Genomic DNA, 17,041 nt, shown 5'->3' with positions numbered 1-17,041 from the left:
CCCTAATTTGGAAATGGATGGATGTTTTGTTGTGCAAAAAAGCCATCAACAGATGTAGTCACTACATCCTGATTTATTTATCAATATAGAATGCATTTTTTTTATGTACATTTACTTTTGAAGAATGATTTCAGCAAATATCTGATGAAAGCCATAACAGACGGAAAAAAAAAGAACACGTGACCTCGATTGACATAAAATATGAAGACAGAGTTTCTGGATGAATGGAGGAGGAGGAGGAGCACATGTTGTCATGGTAACCAATCACTGTCCTCTCCATCGAGTACTTTTCCAAGGTTCTGCTTGTTTCTGAGGCTGTTGAGCAGCAGTTCCAACGTCCTGACGACAGGATGAATCCTGCCCCTGCCCAGCACATCCATACTGCTGTGCCTCTTCCCGAAGCGTCCGATGGGTCTCACACCACGTCCCACGTACCAGAATGGGTCTATCTCTGGACCTAGACAGCGCACAGAGACAGATGCATGAGCAATAACTGAAGCAAAGCATGTGGACTGTGTTTGGAAACAGAATTCAAATTATTGAAATCCTGGAAGAAGCTTGAACTGAAGACATAAGACAAAATAGAATGATTTTCCTTCAGCAGGAACATTTGAAGTCCCAGCAGAAGGCTTTAAAGTCAGTCTGCAGTCTGATTGTGATTTATTTGAATTATTTCAGTGTTCTTCAATATTCAACAATAGGGAAGACTGATGAGCTGTATTCAGTTGGTAAAGTTGCAAAAATTACAGTACAAGGGTGTGTAGCCCTGCACTTTACTATTGTAAGCTTCTCTTTGTACAAGCCAAAATATTTCATTAACATATCTAGTATATATATATAAAATAGGTATAAATTGAATTATTCATACTGTTTTAAGATAGAAATGATTGCATCCAACCATCTCCACAGTGGTTTTGAAGCCCCCAACCTTTAACACCAAAATCCTGCCTCTGATGTGGAGAGGAATATATTAAAATAATTACTGAGCATTTGGGAAACCCAAAGTAGCAAATCATGTTTCAGGTGTTTAGTAATTTAATCGCATATCCACAGTGTGTATCTGATGACTTAAACATCCACAGGTTATAGTGGGAATATGTATAATATATATAAAATCAAAGTGGGGACACTTTGATTTTACTCAAGTCTAATTACCCATCTCTTTTAAATCGAATTATGTGCTATGAACAATTTTTTTTAAACTGCTGAAACCATATCTTTAAACATGAGTTGCTTCAAGTCCTTGCCAACATTTCGATATAAAAAACAAATGGATAAAAACACGACACTTGCTTTTGTCATGTCCTCCTACTATACACCACGTGTCTCTTTTCATAATCAAAGTCTTTAAGTCTAACGGACTTGTACTTCATGGGAGCTTCGCGGGTAATTTATAAAAGCATAAAATATAAAGGCTCTTACTTCTGTTGTCAACGTTGTGAACAATGTGGAAGTCATGCTCCACCGTGGTGCTGTGAGCGCGGCTGATGCTGCAGGAGAGGAGGAGGAGCAGCACCACGGCTGCGGGCAGCCAGCGGCTGGTCAGGACGCAGTGCTGGACATCAGCCGCTCTCCCGGGCAGCATGCTGTGGACTCTGTCAAGGCACGAACGAGGACGGGTAGGTACTCTGCTTAGTAACGCAACTATTGCAAGACACCGAAAACAGACCCTTGTCAATGGAAGTATGAGAAAAACGACACTGATATATCATTGGAGAATAGTTTTGCTTCCTTTAACACCACCAGAAAAAAAAAATTCGATTTGTTCAAAGCTGCAGTGTATAACTTTATTAACAAAAAGGCGAAAAAATCTAGTCAAATAAAGCTCATTTGTGAGCTCGAAAGCTTAAATCAGTTTAAAAGGATGCAAGAATCCACAATAAAGACCACAATCAATCAGTGAATAATAAGTTACTGTCATACAAATATGTTGGTATACAAATATCTTGAATTGGAATGGACTCTCTTGTATTATAATGGTTAGTCTTAATGAAGAAAAAAATTACACTTATCCATTTGTATCTAACCATCATGAAGTAATGACTTAAACACATAACTTGTAACCCTCTTTAGATAATGAAAACTGAACAGAAATACTACTTACCCTGAACTTTGGTCACAGGGGTGGGGTCAGTTGGTGGAGGTTTGCAGTTGTTCCTCAAGAATAGATGTGCCCCAGCTTATATAGCATATCCCTGCTGCTCATGAGGTTCTTGGATGATGAATCAAGGACGTCACTCACTCACAGTGATCCCAAACCACAGGATGCATCACCCCTCCTCCTCATCCTCCTCCCACTCTTTCAAGCCTTCGTCCATTTAAGAATGGCATTTTGGGTCTGGAGCCTTCATGATGTCCGTCACGCAGCAGAGCAGTCCATCAGGAATCCAGTGACATGCAGACAACTTTAAATTAGTGAACATGTGGAGACCCACCTGCTCGAGTAGGTCTGTCAGACGGTGACCCGGAACTGTGGTGGGCGTTTTTGACGAGGCTTTCATCAATCAGCTTGATTACGAAGTACAAAGCAGGACACAGTCATCTATGTATTCTTGAACCAGCTGTCCTCTCACAGCAAGCTATAAGCTGTTGGAACTTTTCTGGAGATTCCATGTGGGAGATGAAAATTACCCTTGGCTGCACATAGTCATGACAAAGTCATAGTCATGGCATTTGTATTTGCATAAAGTATTTTTCTATTCTATTCTATTTGTCATTTAAAAAAAAGAGTTGATAATGAAAAATTAGATTGCTGCTTTGAGCAGCCAGGAAGTGCCTCTCAAACAAACAGAGAGAGAAGTCAGAGCCTGCATATGCTGTAGCTTACATAGGTACATTTTTAGTGAGCTGCCAAGGTGAGGAGAAAATTTCCTTGTTGAATGTATTCAGGTGTAAAGTTATCTTAGGGCATTAAAACCAGCAGTTGTAAAGGTCAAGAAATTGCGCACACATAGCTCCAACTTAAGATGCACACATATAACAATCAGATGAACATAACATAAAGTACAAGGTATGTGTCAATCATTTTCAGCTGTACTATTTATTATTCTTCCACAATTTATCAAAAGCGTCTGAGTTGATCTGTAAGTTAAAAATCAAGTTGCAAAAACACTATTTTCTCCACAAATTCTCCGAATTCTCCATCTATTCATAGATTTGAACCTACGATATCAGTTTAGGAGATCTGGACAGTCGAGAACATGCACATTTTTATGGGACTTTTTCATTCTTTCCTGAGATTTTCAAGCCAAATAAATTGATTAAAAGGTATAATCAATTTAAGAAATCCAATCATTCATTAGCAGTACAAATACAGACAAATGCATTTTTCACTGTATGTTTGAAAACTTACATCCTAACATGGGTGATGTCAAATGTCAAAATACATGTTTTTCTATGCTTATGTCAGTGTCCCTTCGGAATGCATTAGAAGTGGGTAGTTTGTGAATATGTGTGATCCAGACAGAAAAAACCTCACCCTCCTCAAACCTCTTAAAATACCTGTGTGTGTCACTTTCCTTTGTAGCACGTGATGCAGATATCCATTCGTTTACATGTATGCACGCAACTCCGCCCCAGGTCGGTAATTAGCTTCTCCTCTGCAGTCATATTTTCTTCATGTACCGGGGTCACATTGTATGATGCAGAGCTCGCCTCAATAAAGACAAGATAACTACCTGAGGACATGTAATCACAGGACAACATGGAAAAAAAAATCGCTGAATAATAAAGGTAATTGATTTATGGCAAGGAGAACTTATTTGAAAACAAAGGTCATGATTGACTGTCACAGATGTGCGGTTTGGATCTGTGCAGAAAAATTAAAAAATTCATATGATACGGCCCTGCAGGTGATAGTGTAGGTAATATATTTGAAAGACAAATACATCTAAAAAGGGCTGCGGACAGCACCAGCAAGTGGCATGTAGGCTACAATAAGAATCTTTCATGATTATGGAGCAAAAATCTTTTATTCTTAAAAGGAACAGCAACATCGTCTGTCTGTGAGAGTTAAACTTTTTAGTGTGAGCCATGAGGGCACTTAGGAATGCGGTATTGATTGAGAAAACCTTGCTTGCAGGATGATTAACAACTTGACCCAGCTAAGCTGTGTAGTCTAAATCATTCTCCCTTTCGTGCTACAGTATATTTTGTTAATCGCCTTAAAATTCATGACTTCTCAGGGTGCGTGGGCTGAGATGTTCATGAGCCATGCTTTGAGGTTCAGACTCTTTCTTAAAAAAGCTCAAATTGGAAAGTGGGTGGTGAACAGGGAAATTTCAGAGAACGTATTTCCCGTTAAGTGTTCATTCAGCAAAACCTTTATATAGATTGTAGTTTTCCTCATTCTTCAAACAGTGTTTGAGAGATCAGTTGTTTCGAGGATAGTGACCTTCAAACACATACATGGTGCTGTTATTCTGCTGGCTAATAAATGACCTCTGGTCGATGCCCTGAATGTAGTAAGCCAACAGCATCCATTAAGAAGATATATTGAAAAGCATGTTGGATCATGTTTTTTAATTCATTGAGAGGCCCAGTGGCCTAATGGACAAGGCATCAGCCTCCGGAGCTGGGGATTGTGGGTTCAAGTCCCACCTGGGTCATATGTTTCTCTCAAGAATATATATTCAATTAAGTAAACCAATTGGCTGATTTGAAAATCTCTACTGGATTTGTTCATAAATGCCATTGTAAGATAAGTACATGTGTGACTAACAATAAACATTGAGTGACCCAAAGACTATTTAAACAGTTTAAACCTCAAACTTTGACAATGATCAGTTTTCACAACCCCATTTCAGAAAAGCTGGCAGTAGTGTTGTTTCTCAAATTTGAATTTGAACAAAGAAAGATTTCAGCAAGGTATTTTAAAACAAAGATGGACAGTTTAGCTGGGAAACGGCTGATAGATGTCCATGTTTTCCCTGTTTCCCTGTTCCAGCACACCTGAATTTGAATCAGGTGTGCTGGAGCAGGGAAACAGGGAAAACAGGCAGGGCAGTGTGCCTTGAGGACCAGGGTTGGGAAACACTGCTCTAGTGAATGCTATGGGTAAAGTTGGACTAATGGACAAGTCCTCAGCCAGTAAAGCTGGGAAATGTGGGTTCGAACTTTAGAGGGGACTTAAAATTAAAAATTGGGCAAGATAGCATCTTTCATATGAGAAAGTTATAGTCATGGAAACTTAGAGCTAAGAAAACAACAGGGTATTAGGGTAAACAGCTGCAGTAACTGCTAATTTCATACATACACAACTTTAGGCACAGCATGTACTGTGCATAGCATATACTATAGCCTTTTTCATTTGTGACATCAGTTCAAATACAAGACCTAAATTCTTTGTGAATAATTCAATTCTGTTTTTACGAACATTTTTACAGCGCTCCACGCAAAAGCAGTCATTCATAATACATGTGTAAATCTTAAGTGCACTGTAGGTAGACGAAGTAATGTTATTAAAAAAATATATGTAGGCTACTTTCTTTTATTTCTTTTTTGTTTTTACTATAAAGGTTCACTTCTCACGGAAAATTCTGAAAACTCTAAAATCAGATTAGTGCTGCATTCAGACTGAGAGAAGACTGTATAAAAAAAAAAATTAAAAAAAATCTTCAAACGGGATGCTTTGCTGCCTCTATGTGGACAACAACGTCCACACACAGCATGTATGCGCCTCTACAAAAATATAAATACCAGGGTTTCCGGTACAACACTGAAATCAGAGACTTAAAACCTTTGTCAAATACAGTGAAAAGTCAACAAAGGTCTGCAGTCAGAGGACAGAAGCGCCTCAAGCTCATCTACCGTGGAGCTAATAAAAGGAACCGCACTTATAAATATTACAAGGCATACGTCGGCTCTGTAAGAGCGCATGCGCGGTAGGAAGTGAAAGCAAGCGCAACAACAAACTCATTTTCAGGAGTATCAAACTACCGCTCCAACCTTGGTGTCGAGGCGGTATGTCTTACTGAACCGAAATTCACTACCGAAATTGAACGCTCGACCTGCCTGAAACAGAGTTTTAGGGAAGAAACAGAGACCTCTAGCTTGTAGCCTACTCGACTTTTTTTTTTTTTTAAAGTGGCTCTACATATTCGACGCACTTGCTTCCTGTTGACACGGTCGCTGTTCGGCGACAAAGTGCGCTCGAAGAAATGTAAAAGGGACGATACATCCGCTAAGGTCGCTTAACAACGCGGAGCAGGAGGTAAACAAGCCACCGGACTCGCGTGTTGTTTGTGTTCTCTACATGAGTCTGTCGGCAGGATGTCGCTGAGTTCGGGCGGTTGGACTCACTCCCCGGGCCACACGCTGGATCAGTCCGCCGCCCTCCCCAGCCATTATGAGGCCTCACTTTCGCAACTTGGCGGCCAAACCGTCCTCATGTCGGTTCGGGTGTCTGTGTGCCATTCTGGCATTCGGCCGCTCTGTGTTCCGGGAGCAGGTGATGAGTCACTCCGCCTGCAGCTCAGCATGGACCCGGGGAAATCCGGGGAATTCCGACTCTCGCTCCAGAACTGCAGCGGGACTGGCCGGAGTGTGGTGAGTTCACTGCAGCGGTGACTGGGTTTGTTATGGTGCCCGTTTTGGCCGCGGAAAACCCCGTCTATAAAGATCACGTGTGCTTGGAAAGAACTCCTCACTTTATCTGAGTCGGTGTCCAACGCAAAGACTTTTGATCGCGTGAAATGAAGCCCACAGATAGCGAGAACTGCAGTGAGAGGTGCAGTGTTTCCAAAAAACACGCTTTTTGTGCAGTGGTATTTGAAATTGTATTGATCTTTAGGGATTCCCCACATTTCTGCATAATTATGACCTAAAACGTCATCAGGTTTTCTCAAAATAGATCAAGACAACCCAATTAGACAAATAAGACCAAATATTCTACTTGCCCATTTGTTTATGTGAGAAACTGATCCAATATTGCATATTTCTGGGTACTCCTCCTGGGGGAGGTAAAAAGTTGTGTTTGACAAATCAGAAATTGACTACTGAAAATGGTATCAGAGGAGAGAGGAGGACTGGAATACCTTGATTAATTCAGAGCTCTTTCATTATTGACACGTTTGCTGACAACTGCCTAACTCGGAACATGTGCCAAAAGTCCTGTTTCTGTTCGGAAGTAATCCAATTTGATCTTTGTCAATCGATCGTGGGACTGCTTGGATTTTTTTCTTTTGATTCCTCTTGGGGGCTTGAGGGCAGATTAGAAATCTGTGGCCACCACCACGGTCACAAGCAGCCAGCCCACCGACTCTGAAGACTTCTGGAGTTCCGAAGCTGAGTGTGCCGATGTGCTGATGAGCCTTGATCTTACATGTGGAGAGTGAGAAATTTGTAGAATGCACAGTCATGTGTGGAGTCAAGTGCTACATTTGAGTGTGTAGTATTTGATATTTTTACAGGGTTGTTCACATTTCTATTACTGTTTAAGCCTGAACCTCTTTTTTGTTTGTTTGTTTACTCTTAGTGGATAAACTGAAGTTACTTTTTTTACTTTTTTCCCCCCACTGGTTCACTTAATTGCCAGTGATTAATTCTCCTTCCCCATTCGTTACTAATGACAGGTTCTTTTGTTCTCGGTCGCTCGTCCTCATTTTCCAGACCATCTCTGAGTTCAATCTGAGGACCGTAAACTATGAAGTGAAGTCGCCAAAGTGCCACGAGCTGATATTGGCTGCGCCTCCACATGACCGCATCAGCTTCAACTTTCGCTGCGAGCAGGAGGCCCAGGAGTGGGCCACTGTGATGATGTCATCACTGCGTGAGGCGCAAAGAGGTCAGTCACCCGTCTTTGCAATGACGCAGGGTTTTTTTTTTTTGTTTTTTTTAATGAACAAACTTGCAAAATTGCATCCCCGGCAACAATGTTATTTCAAATAAACTTCATACGGTGGCCTCAGATGTCATATATTATTACCTACTTTTTCACACGTACTGTGTGGGAATAATGATATTTATAAAGCTACGAATAAAACTACTACTAACAGCGGAGTGTTCTAAATCACACTGTAACACTTTGGGCTGCTCTGTGAACATTTTGAAAGCAGAATGAGGCCTCCCAGTTTTTTATCTTATCAGTTAAGCTGCTGAATTAAATCAGTGTTTCTATGACTCTGCTTAAAAGTCTCATTTAAAGACCGGCATACTAGCATACTCCTTTCTTCAAGTAGGTTATTCTAAGTGTCTTGGAGAGCCTGCTGAGGATTTAGGCTGTTTCGAGTTCTCATCATGAAATTACCAGACTGACAAAGACTCCACGCTGTTCTTGTTGTGGGAGATTGCTCTTAGTTTTTCGGGGTTTCACAAAAGACCTTAAACTGACATAACGTCAGTGGAGGTGAAGGTCTCCTGTGCAAACGAATCCTGTGGCAGTAGAAACGAGAGCCTTTATGTCAGCTCAGCTGATCTCTTTTCAGCCGGAAAGTTGCTCATAAGTCTGGGCTGTCTTAGCCTTTCAACTCCCTGAGCATGGTCGGGTAGACAAAAGAGAAAACAAACCACAAAAGAAAGAAGACTTCCTCTTGGCTTTTTCTAAGCTCTTTTCTTTGAAAACTTAGGGGAAAAGAACTACCGTGCTGAATGAGAGGCTGACCACACTTAGGCTCAGCTAAGTTAAAATCTTATTGTTGCACAGCGGCAAGATCAGCTAGATCATCTTAGTATAATAAGTTATGACTTAATTATCTAGGCTGATTAATAAAAAGCCAGCCAAGTGAAATAATGCCACAGGATTCTCACTCTCACCCTCCTGTCCTCTTATTTATTTTCACAAAAGCGCAGTCAGTATGACCTGATGAACAAAATCAAGCATCACTGTGAATGTTTTGTGGGAGATAAAGGAAATGGTAAAGGAAGCATTAAAACTTCTTTCCATGGACGATTCAACCAGGAGTATTGTGGCTCCTGCCTAGATGAACTCAGTTTGGAAGGTTTCTTGCCCAAAAAAGCCTTACCAGGCCCCCCTGTTTCTTCTGTGAAATGATCTGCACGTGCACCGTGATAAGCACTCAGACAGATACATTGCACTAGATAATGGTCATGCTCAGTGGTACACATCGATCTTCTCTTTCACAGTGATGCCAGCAGTCTGCGACTCTGAATACATAATATAAAATGTATCATTTCAGCCAAAAATGTAGGTATTTCTAGGAGAATGCTCCGTTTTTCTTTTGTGTTTTGGTATCCAAGTATTTATTTTTCTGACTGATCTGATCTTTTGCCGTCCCTCCATACCGTCAGTTGCTCCTCAAGAAAATGGTCCGCAGCACCTCCCCGACAGTGTCCCTCCTCAGAGCGCGATGGCTTTACAACAAACAGGTGCGCCACAATGAAATGCGTCACATTTGTACATTTACCTGTTAGTCCCGTCCATGGAATTGTTTTTTAGTGGCGTGTGACAGCTTCTCACTGCTAGTGTATGCTCATTGTCTGTGTTTTATGTGCAGAACAAGCATGCATAGAGCTGACCAGAGCCATAGAGGCAGGCGACATGCAGTCTGCTTCGGCCTTCGCTGCCACACTCGCCCATCAGCATGCAGCACTACAGATCCGGCCCTCTGCCAAAGACTATGAAGACACTGAAACCAAGTAAGACCAAGATATGTGACTAAATGTGACTTCAACATTTCAAGGCACCGTTAATAGTTAATAATGTCATACTGGGCTTGTGTTTAATTGTATTTACTAGGCTGGCTGTTGTGGTGGAGGATTCCTCCTCATCCTGTTGTGTCACTGTGAAAGTTTTCCCACACATGACTACTGCGTCTTTGAAACAGCAGGTTGATTTGGAAACGGCATTGCACTTTCCTTATACAGTGCGTTTATTTTTCTGCCTCACTTCTGATATTCCCTCTCCTTTTGTTTCCAGATGTTTCTTGAATATGGCTTTCACCCCCGAGTTCAGCGCTGGGTAATCGGGCAGTGCTTGTGCACTGACCAACGGTCTCTCGCCTCGTACGGCGTTCGTCAGGACGGGGACACAGCCTTCTTGTACCTCTTGTCAGCCCGCCACGCTCGCCTGACCCCTCAAGTCTTGCAGCGGGCTCAGGAGAGTGCCCTCCTCCTCAGTCCCCCTCTGTCTTTTCAAAACCCACCCCTCCCTTTTGCATCCACAAATGGCTCTTCGCCTGAGGACAGGAGGCCGTACACCACCCTTCCTCCGAGACTTCATAACATCAGCAGCAGCGATGGTGAGCGAACTGCTGAGATCTATCAATCAGAATTACAACAGTGTATTTGGGGCGTTGAGGATATAACGTGTAAAAAAAACAAAACAAATGCTATGAGATTAACAGTACCTGATGACCTCGTCTGTACACTGCAACGCCAGTTAATTAAGAACTTTTTAGTGAAAAATACGATGAAGCCCACACTGTGTTATTAGTTGTGAAGTCAGTTCATTTATGGTTTAAAACCAATAAATGTTAGTATCAGCAGCTGTATGTCAACATAACTGTGGTAGAAGAAGTCATGATGACCTGATTTAAATGTACATACAGTAGTTGTATAAGTATTACATGTACTCATGTGTTGACCAGCATATTGCATTACATTAGGCTACGTGGTGGTGTGTTTATATTAGAAGTTCCGATGTTTTTTTTTTTCAAACATTTAAAAAAAAATGCCACCGGAACACTCGCAACACTTGTTTTCTTCTCTCCTGAAGGTGGGTCAGACAGACCAAACTTCAGTGAGATCAGAGATCTCATCAACCTCGAAATGCCTCAACTCAATGACGCACTGAGCCCAAACACAGCCTCTATCCAGGTAATGCTCAGGGGCTCGTTGGATAGAGTTTATTATTACAGTGCTAGTGGGAAGTTTTCAGACCTTTTTTTTTTTTTTTTGAGTTTTCCACATGTTGTTATATTCAAGACTCATCTTTACATCGATTCGGCTCTTTTGCTTCCTTATAAATCGCACTTTCACACAAAATACACACACGACAGCAAAACAAAATTAGGCTTCTCGTATTTTTCTGTCATGAAAATAAAGGACTGAGAGGTTATATTCACACGAACTTAGCTCTGATGTATCCTTCCTCTATCAGTGGTCTTCGAGATGCCTTTTTGAAGTGGGTACTGCTTTTTTTTCACCTGTCTGTGGCTTTGTATACAACATAACATTGACCTCAATCTAAATGAAACAATATGTCAATCATGTTTACATGAGTTGCAAACAGGATATATCATTCATATTTCTGTTTACAAGTTACGTAGACTATACACAGTCTAAACAATTATTTATGCCCATGCAATTACACTCATCAGAAGTCTTATTCACCGCCATGTCTCCCAAATCAGGTTTATTCCACTCTGGTTTTTCCCTCGCCTCGAAAGTGTATCTTCCCTTCACCGCGTTTATCCTGTTCTGCACTAAATCCAACCAAGCCCAGTCTTAAATACACAGTTAATGGTGGATGTAAGACTGAATCTAAGGCACATAGGCAAGAGAATTCTTGATAAACCTTTGAGACCGGATTCTGTCGATACAGATACTGGAACAATACAAGAAAATTCTGCCACTTTTGAAGCACATTATCCTTTATTTCTTTCATCCTTCGTGCCCGTACGGCATCTCTGGAGAGACCTGAAAATGGCTTTGCACTCGATCCTACATGGTTGAGCTTGGATGTTTCTGCAAAGAAAAATGGAAGAAAATACAAAAGAAAAGTTGTTCCAAACTTTTAGAAGAACTGCCTGAACAACTTTAATCTGTCATTTCTGCCAAATTTGTTTGAATCTTGTGATTTAAGACTTAAACTTAAGATTTGTGTTGATGAACTCTTTCAGTTCTATTATGCATTTTGTTAATAGATATATGTTTAATAGATGTACGTAACAACAGATAGAACGCTCCAAAACCTGTTTGTGCTTCATCATTTTGGAGCACTGTGTTGAAATTGAACAGGAATAAAAAGAATCAAATCCATTTTAAGACGCGTCTTTAGAAAAAAGTGTGGAAAACGTCAAAAGCTCTGAAAACTTTCCATCTTTCCATCATCATACGTTTCTCTTTCCATACACTCTTCAAAAAGGTCAATTCTTTAAAGCCGAAAAAGGGACTGTGAAAAGTCATCATTTGCTTTCTTTCTGATATATTCTCCAAAACCTCCTGAAGACATTGACTGTGAAGATGATCAAGGCAACAGAATGTAAAGATTAACTAATGATCTGTGTTTTAGGGTTGGTCATGTCCCTCTTGCACTTATATTAATAAACCCACTCGGCCGGGCTGTGAGATCTGCAGTACGAACCGCCCCGAGAGCTACGTTATCCCAGGGGGATACCAACCTGATGCACTGGAGCTCAGAAGAATCCAGCAGGAGAAGGAGGCCATCAGACAATACCAGCAGGTCTGAAGATCACATTGACACACACTTGAGACTACCGTGCAGGAACAATTTGTTTTATCTGAACCTTACTTTAGCGTATGACATGGCTGATGGAGAAGTTAAGAGGCCACACAAAACACCCAATTCAAACTCCTCAATTTCTAGTACGCGAAAAGATTTGATGGATTTAAGGCTGACATTACAACTGAAACGTTCAGGCTCTCTCAGGTTGACTCTCTTCTCTTCTGTCTCTGTTTTTTTGAAGGAGAAAGGGAGAAGAGAGGCGCTGAGGAGTGCTGGGCCTCAAAGCAACTCACTGCTGTATAACCTGGACTACTGAACACACACTGACACAGGAATGCACACCCCACTGCAGATGCCAGATAGTCACCTTTAGAGCACATGGGAAATCAACATGCACAAGCCCATTTTTTCACATGCAAGTCTACATGCTTGAGTTGAAAGCATAGTTTTCTGCTACATTCATCCTGAAGTTAAATGTGTTTTTTTCGAAGAGCTTGTTTGAGGAAGCCTGTTTAAGCCTCATCACATCCCAGTACTGCCTAAAAGCTATGCAGGTTTTGTTGCAGGTGCTCCCACAGCTCCAACATTTTTGCACGTTCGTGAGGGCCTACAGAAAGACTAGCTGCATGACAACAAATGATTTCACATTTTTATGAAAATGTGCGAACATTGACACCGACAGACAAGTTTTAAAAAATAATCGGACAAAGATGGATTTGTTTGTCACATTTTGAGCCAGATTATACAGTTTACTGTTTAATAATCAGGCTTTAGTTCGGAGACTATGAAAGACTTTTTCATATGCTGACCATCCAGATTGATATCATCATCACTGGTGACTTACCAAGTGGCTTTTGAATGAAATCCTTACAACAGGAGATTGCTACTAGACTGAATGTATTGGTAAATGAGTTTGCACTGTAATTAAAAAAACGGAAAAAAAATAAAAGGTTTTCACTTTGTGTGCGTGTCTGCATGCGTGTGTTTGACTGTATGTGTTGGCGGGAGGGTGAATAGTAGCCTGTAATACCTTATTTAGTGCTTTATAAGTCCCTCGTAAGAAGGCAGGAAGGGAATTATCTACAGAACATGTTTTAAAACCCACTCTGCTCCCAACAACACGACTCCACCCTTTAGGCAAAGGAAGAGGAGCGAAGAGAGAATTTTGCCCGGCTGGTGAGGATGGACGGTCAGGACCTGGTGCCCAACCCTGAGCCTGTGGAATGTCGCATTTGCTACATAGACCTACCGCCAGGAGAGGGCATCCTGCTGAGGGAGTGTCTGCACTGTTTCTGCAGGTAGGCTGTGAGAGCAGGGAGAGAGGGACAGGTTCGTCTGAAAGCCAATGCTTTTTTTGGATTCTGACTTTTCTTTTTTTGTGTGTGTTGGCACTTAGAGAGTGCTTACGCTCAGTCATCATGCTGAGCGAGGAGCCCGAGGTTGCCTGTCCCTACAGAGATGACACATACTCCTGTGCCGGTGCCCTGCAGGAGAGGGAGATCAGAGCTGTGAGTTGCACCGACTGACATCTCTGTGTAGAGACGGGCACGTCAAATATCTCTACCCATCATCTCCCATCTTTCCTCTTTTGCAGCTCGTGCCACCAGAGGAGTACGAGCGCTGGCTGCAGAGAGGCCTTTCAGTGGCCGAGTCTCGCTGTGAGGGCAGCTATCACTGTGCAACTCCGGATTGTCTGGGCTGGTGTGTGTACGAGGACACGGTCAATGTCTTCCACTGCCCCATCTGCAGGAAACACAACTGCCTCATTTGCAAGGTCTAAAATAGACACAGCTCCCACTTATATTTTCCAGTATTTAATCTAAGAGTTTGTGGGGCATTGAGGTGAAAATGGTACATTATGCATGTGTAGGCTTTAACTACACACTTTGGCACTTGTTAAGATGTGTGTAGTGGACTAAATAATCAAACAGCTCCTCTACTATTTGAAACCACACAACTGAAAACTGTCCAAGTAGTTTGGTGGCGTCAGACCAAAGCTTTCAAAACTTTAAGCATCAACCTTTAGCTGAAGTTGTCACATCGTATAACTCTGTTACTATTTTCCTCTCTCCTCAGTCTATTCATGAAGGAATGAACTGTAAGCAATACCAGGACGATCTTGCAGCCCGTGCTATAAATGACTCTGCTGCCAGGAGGACAACACATCTACTAAAGGTGAGCTGCAGAGTTCGCAAAAGAGAGCTCTTTTTGGCACTGCTCATAAATGGAGATTTATAAAAGGACGGAAACAACATGTGTAACCGCACTTATAAAGTAGTGAATGAATGAATGGTTTTGTCTCCCATATGCTTGCAAAGCAAACCGGCATCCACTGGCACCGACCACATTCTCCCATCTTATATTCTCTGTTTGTGTCTCCCCGCGCTCATCATCTATCTCACAAACAGACCCTTGTGCAGTCAGGAGAGGCCATGCACTGTCCTCAGTGTGGCATCATTGTTCAAAAGAGGGATGGATGTGATTGGCTGCGCTGCACCGTCTGTCACACTGAGATCTGCTGGGTAACCAGAGGGCCTCGCTGGGGGCCTCAGGTAAGGAATCTTTTCTTTGTATTCTATGTGCGAATTACTGGTTCCCCTAAATTTACCTTCCTTTACTCACCTCTTACACCCTCTGAATTTGTAAACTGTGACCTTGAAGACATAAGTTTTCTTGATATAGGATTTATTTTTCTTAAAAATGCTCCAGGTAGGCTCAAAAAAAGACCTGAAACTACGTCTTTTTCACACACAAATGTGATAGTCGTCTTCCTTATATTTCTTTTAAAGGGTCCCGGAGACACGAGTGGAGGGTGTCGATGCAACGTCAACAATCAGAAATGTCATCCAAAATGCCAAAACTGCCACTGAGTGTTGCAAAGGGTCAAACCGTCAGAGGGAATCTGGGACTGAACTTGAAACAAACTCCTGTCACGAAGCAGGGAGGGAAGAACTGAAGCTTCTCACTGACGTATATATTTAAGACTAACTGTGCGAGAGACCCTGTGTTATAACTGGAGACATTCTCAGTCTTCTGTCAGCAGATCTCTAACCGTCACTTGTTCCGCTTGGCTTTCCTTGACAAGGAAACGAGGTTTGTGTGCTCACAATTCAGCATTCAGTCTACATTTAACTGACTAACAGTAATGATGATGGCTGTGGTTAGATGTGTGCTGGAAGAATGCGTGTGGTGCCTTTTTTTTCACGTGTTTGCACTGCATATGTAGCTCTACAAGTGTGTTCAAATACCTAGACTAACTGCATAAAACTGAAGTGGCCTTATTCTTGTGCACAAAAGGTGTAGCAGGGTGTTACTGATTAAGTTTTACTGGAAAATGTGAAAAAGTGCTTGTTCTGTTTTGGAAATGCAATTTCTCTTGCATAGCGACATAGATCAAGCTGTTTGTGTGTGGCTGCGTGGTAGCCCCGTCATGAAAGAGGGTTGAAATGAGTCTTTTTGTTCATCTGATCTGTGGTTAAACACTTGAGGGGAAGCAGGCTGTTTGTAACTCCGTTTCTCACTGACATCCTCTGTGTTTGACAAAAGAAGTGCACAGGTCACTGGGGGGGTGAGGTTTTTTTTGTTTTGTTTTGTTTTCTTCTTTTGCTGCACTGCCAGCAAGTACATAGCACAATGTGTTCTTCAAAACCTGATCGCGATAAGTGAAAATTTTCAGTGAGAGAAGGTACATGTGAGCTTCTTTTGTCATTAAGCTCATATTCCTGGTAAGGAACATACAGGAAGTGTGACGATATTCTCCAACATGAAGCTTTAAAAGATTACCTGTGATACCTTTTGTATCTACGCAAAGATTTTGAATATTTATCCAATTTTCATTCACCTGCATGAATGTCTGTTCACTAGAGAGAAAAATAAAAAATGAAAATAAACACAAACACAAAGTCTTACTCCTCAACTACTACACTACAGCCCAGAACTGACTAGCCATGAATATGCACCCACTGTTACATGTATTTAAATGTCAGCACTGTTTTGCTGATATATCATTGTGCCTTAATTATAAATAAATGTAGTCAAAGTTAGAGTCTGGCTCTCTGTGTGTATTACTTTAGAATTGAATTAATTCTATCAAACTGCTTTTTTTTAATCATGTCTCCCCTTTGCTGAAATGCCCATAGCCGGACAAAATGGCCAGGCTTTATCAGTGAGTAAAAGTGGTCAAAGGTCATTCTTGCATTAGTACAAATTGGGCCGTTTTGCCATTTTTGTCTCGCTGAAATAATCACGGCCTTCCCAGATCAAAGATATCTGGGCATCCGTGATTTCCAAAAGGAACTTCACATTATGATTTGTTGGCAGAGATTTCCACTTTGCCTCGGTCCATCTTAAATGAGAGCAAGCTGAGAGAAATCGGACGGCAGCCTTAATATTTTTTTTCCTTTATTCGCTTTGCATGGTAGAATTTAACAATGCCTTTGCATTGTTAGTTAAAGGCAGCAGTTTTGCACAGAAGATTCCTGTCTGGTTTAATCCAGTGCTGCCTGAGGGGCCGTTCAGCTTTGCTTCCAGCCGTGACTCTTGGGTAACAGACATCTCTTCAGATTCTTCTCAGATTAAAGAGTGTTTTGATACTGCGGTCAAGTGAGCCGCCGTTAAGGCAGCCGCCACTTAACTTTCACATGCGCTCATATTCTCTACTACTACGGTTTTAAACGG

At 41.6% G+C, this 17,041-nt stretch overlaps 2 protein-coding genes and 1 non-coding gene across 3 annotated transcripts; 2 read left to right on the top strand and 1 right to left on the bottom strand.

The window, feature by feature from the left end:
- Positions 1 to 53: 53 nt before the first annotated feature.
- Positions 54 to 6,553, bottom strand: prlh2 (prolactin releasing hormone 2). Its single transcript, XM_075452826.1, has 3 exons — positions 2,105 to 6,553; positions 1,423 to 1,595; positions 54 to 457 (listed from the first exon to the last, which is right to left on the bottom strand). Exons 2-3 carry the CDS (start codon positions 1,583 to 1,585, stop codon positions 252 to 254), a joined length of 369 nt encoding a protein of 122 aa, XP_075308941.1. The 5' UTR covers positions 1,586 to 1,595; positions 2,105 to 6,553; the 3' UTR covers positions 54 to 251.
- On the top strand, positions 4,535 to 4,607 carry trnar-ccg (transfer RNA arginine (anticodon CCG)). The gene has a single exon. It is a non-coding gene; the product is annotated as a tRNA-Arg (tRNA).
- On the top strand, positions 5,865 to 16,409 carry shrprbck1r (sharpin and rbck1 related). Its single transcript, XM_075452825.1, has 14 exons — positions 5,865 to 6,546; positions 7,609 to 7,783; positions 9,247 to 9,324; positions 9,453 to 9,594; positions 9,695 to 9,785; positions 9,875 to 10,196; positions 10,673 to 10,773; positions 12,191 to 12,361; positions 13,502 to 13,662; positions 13,761 to 13,872; positions 13,959 to 14,138; positions 14,441 to 14,539; positions 14,773 to 14,916; positions 15,154 to 16,409. Exons 1-14 carry the CDS (start codon positions 6,271 to 6,273, stop codon positions 15,232 to 15,234), a joined length of 2,133 nt encoding a protein of 710 aa, XP_075308940.1. The 5' UTR covers positions 5,865 to 6,270; the 3' UTR covers positions 15,235 to 16,409.
- Positions 16,410 to 17,041: the final 632 nt, after the last annotated feature.

Source organism: Odontesthes bonariensis, chromosome 20 (genome assembly GCF_027942865.1).
Source record: "Odontesthes bonariensis isolate fOdoBon6 chromosome 20, fOdoBon6.hap1, whole genome shotgun sequence".
NCBI classification, from domain to species: Eukaryota; Metazoa; Chordata; class Actinopteri; order Atheriniformes; family Atherinopsidae; genus Odontesthes; species Odontesthes bonariensis.
The sequence above is the reverse complement of the archived record's forward strand: the minus strand, read 5'-3'. Positions and strand labels throughout refer to the sequence as shown.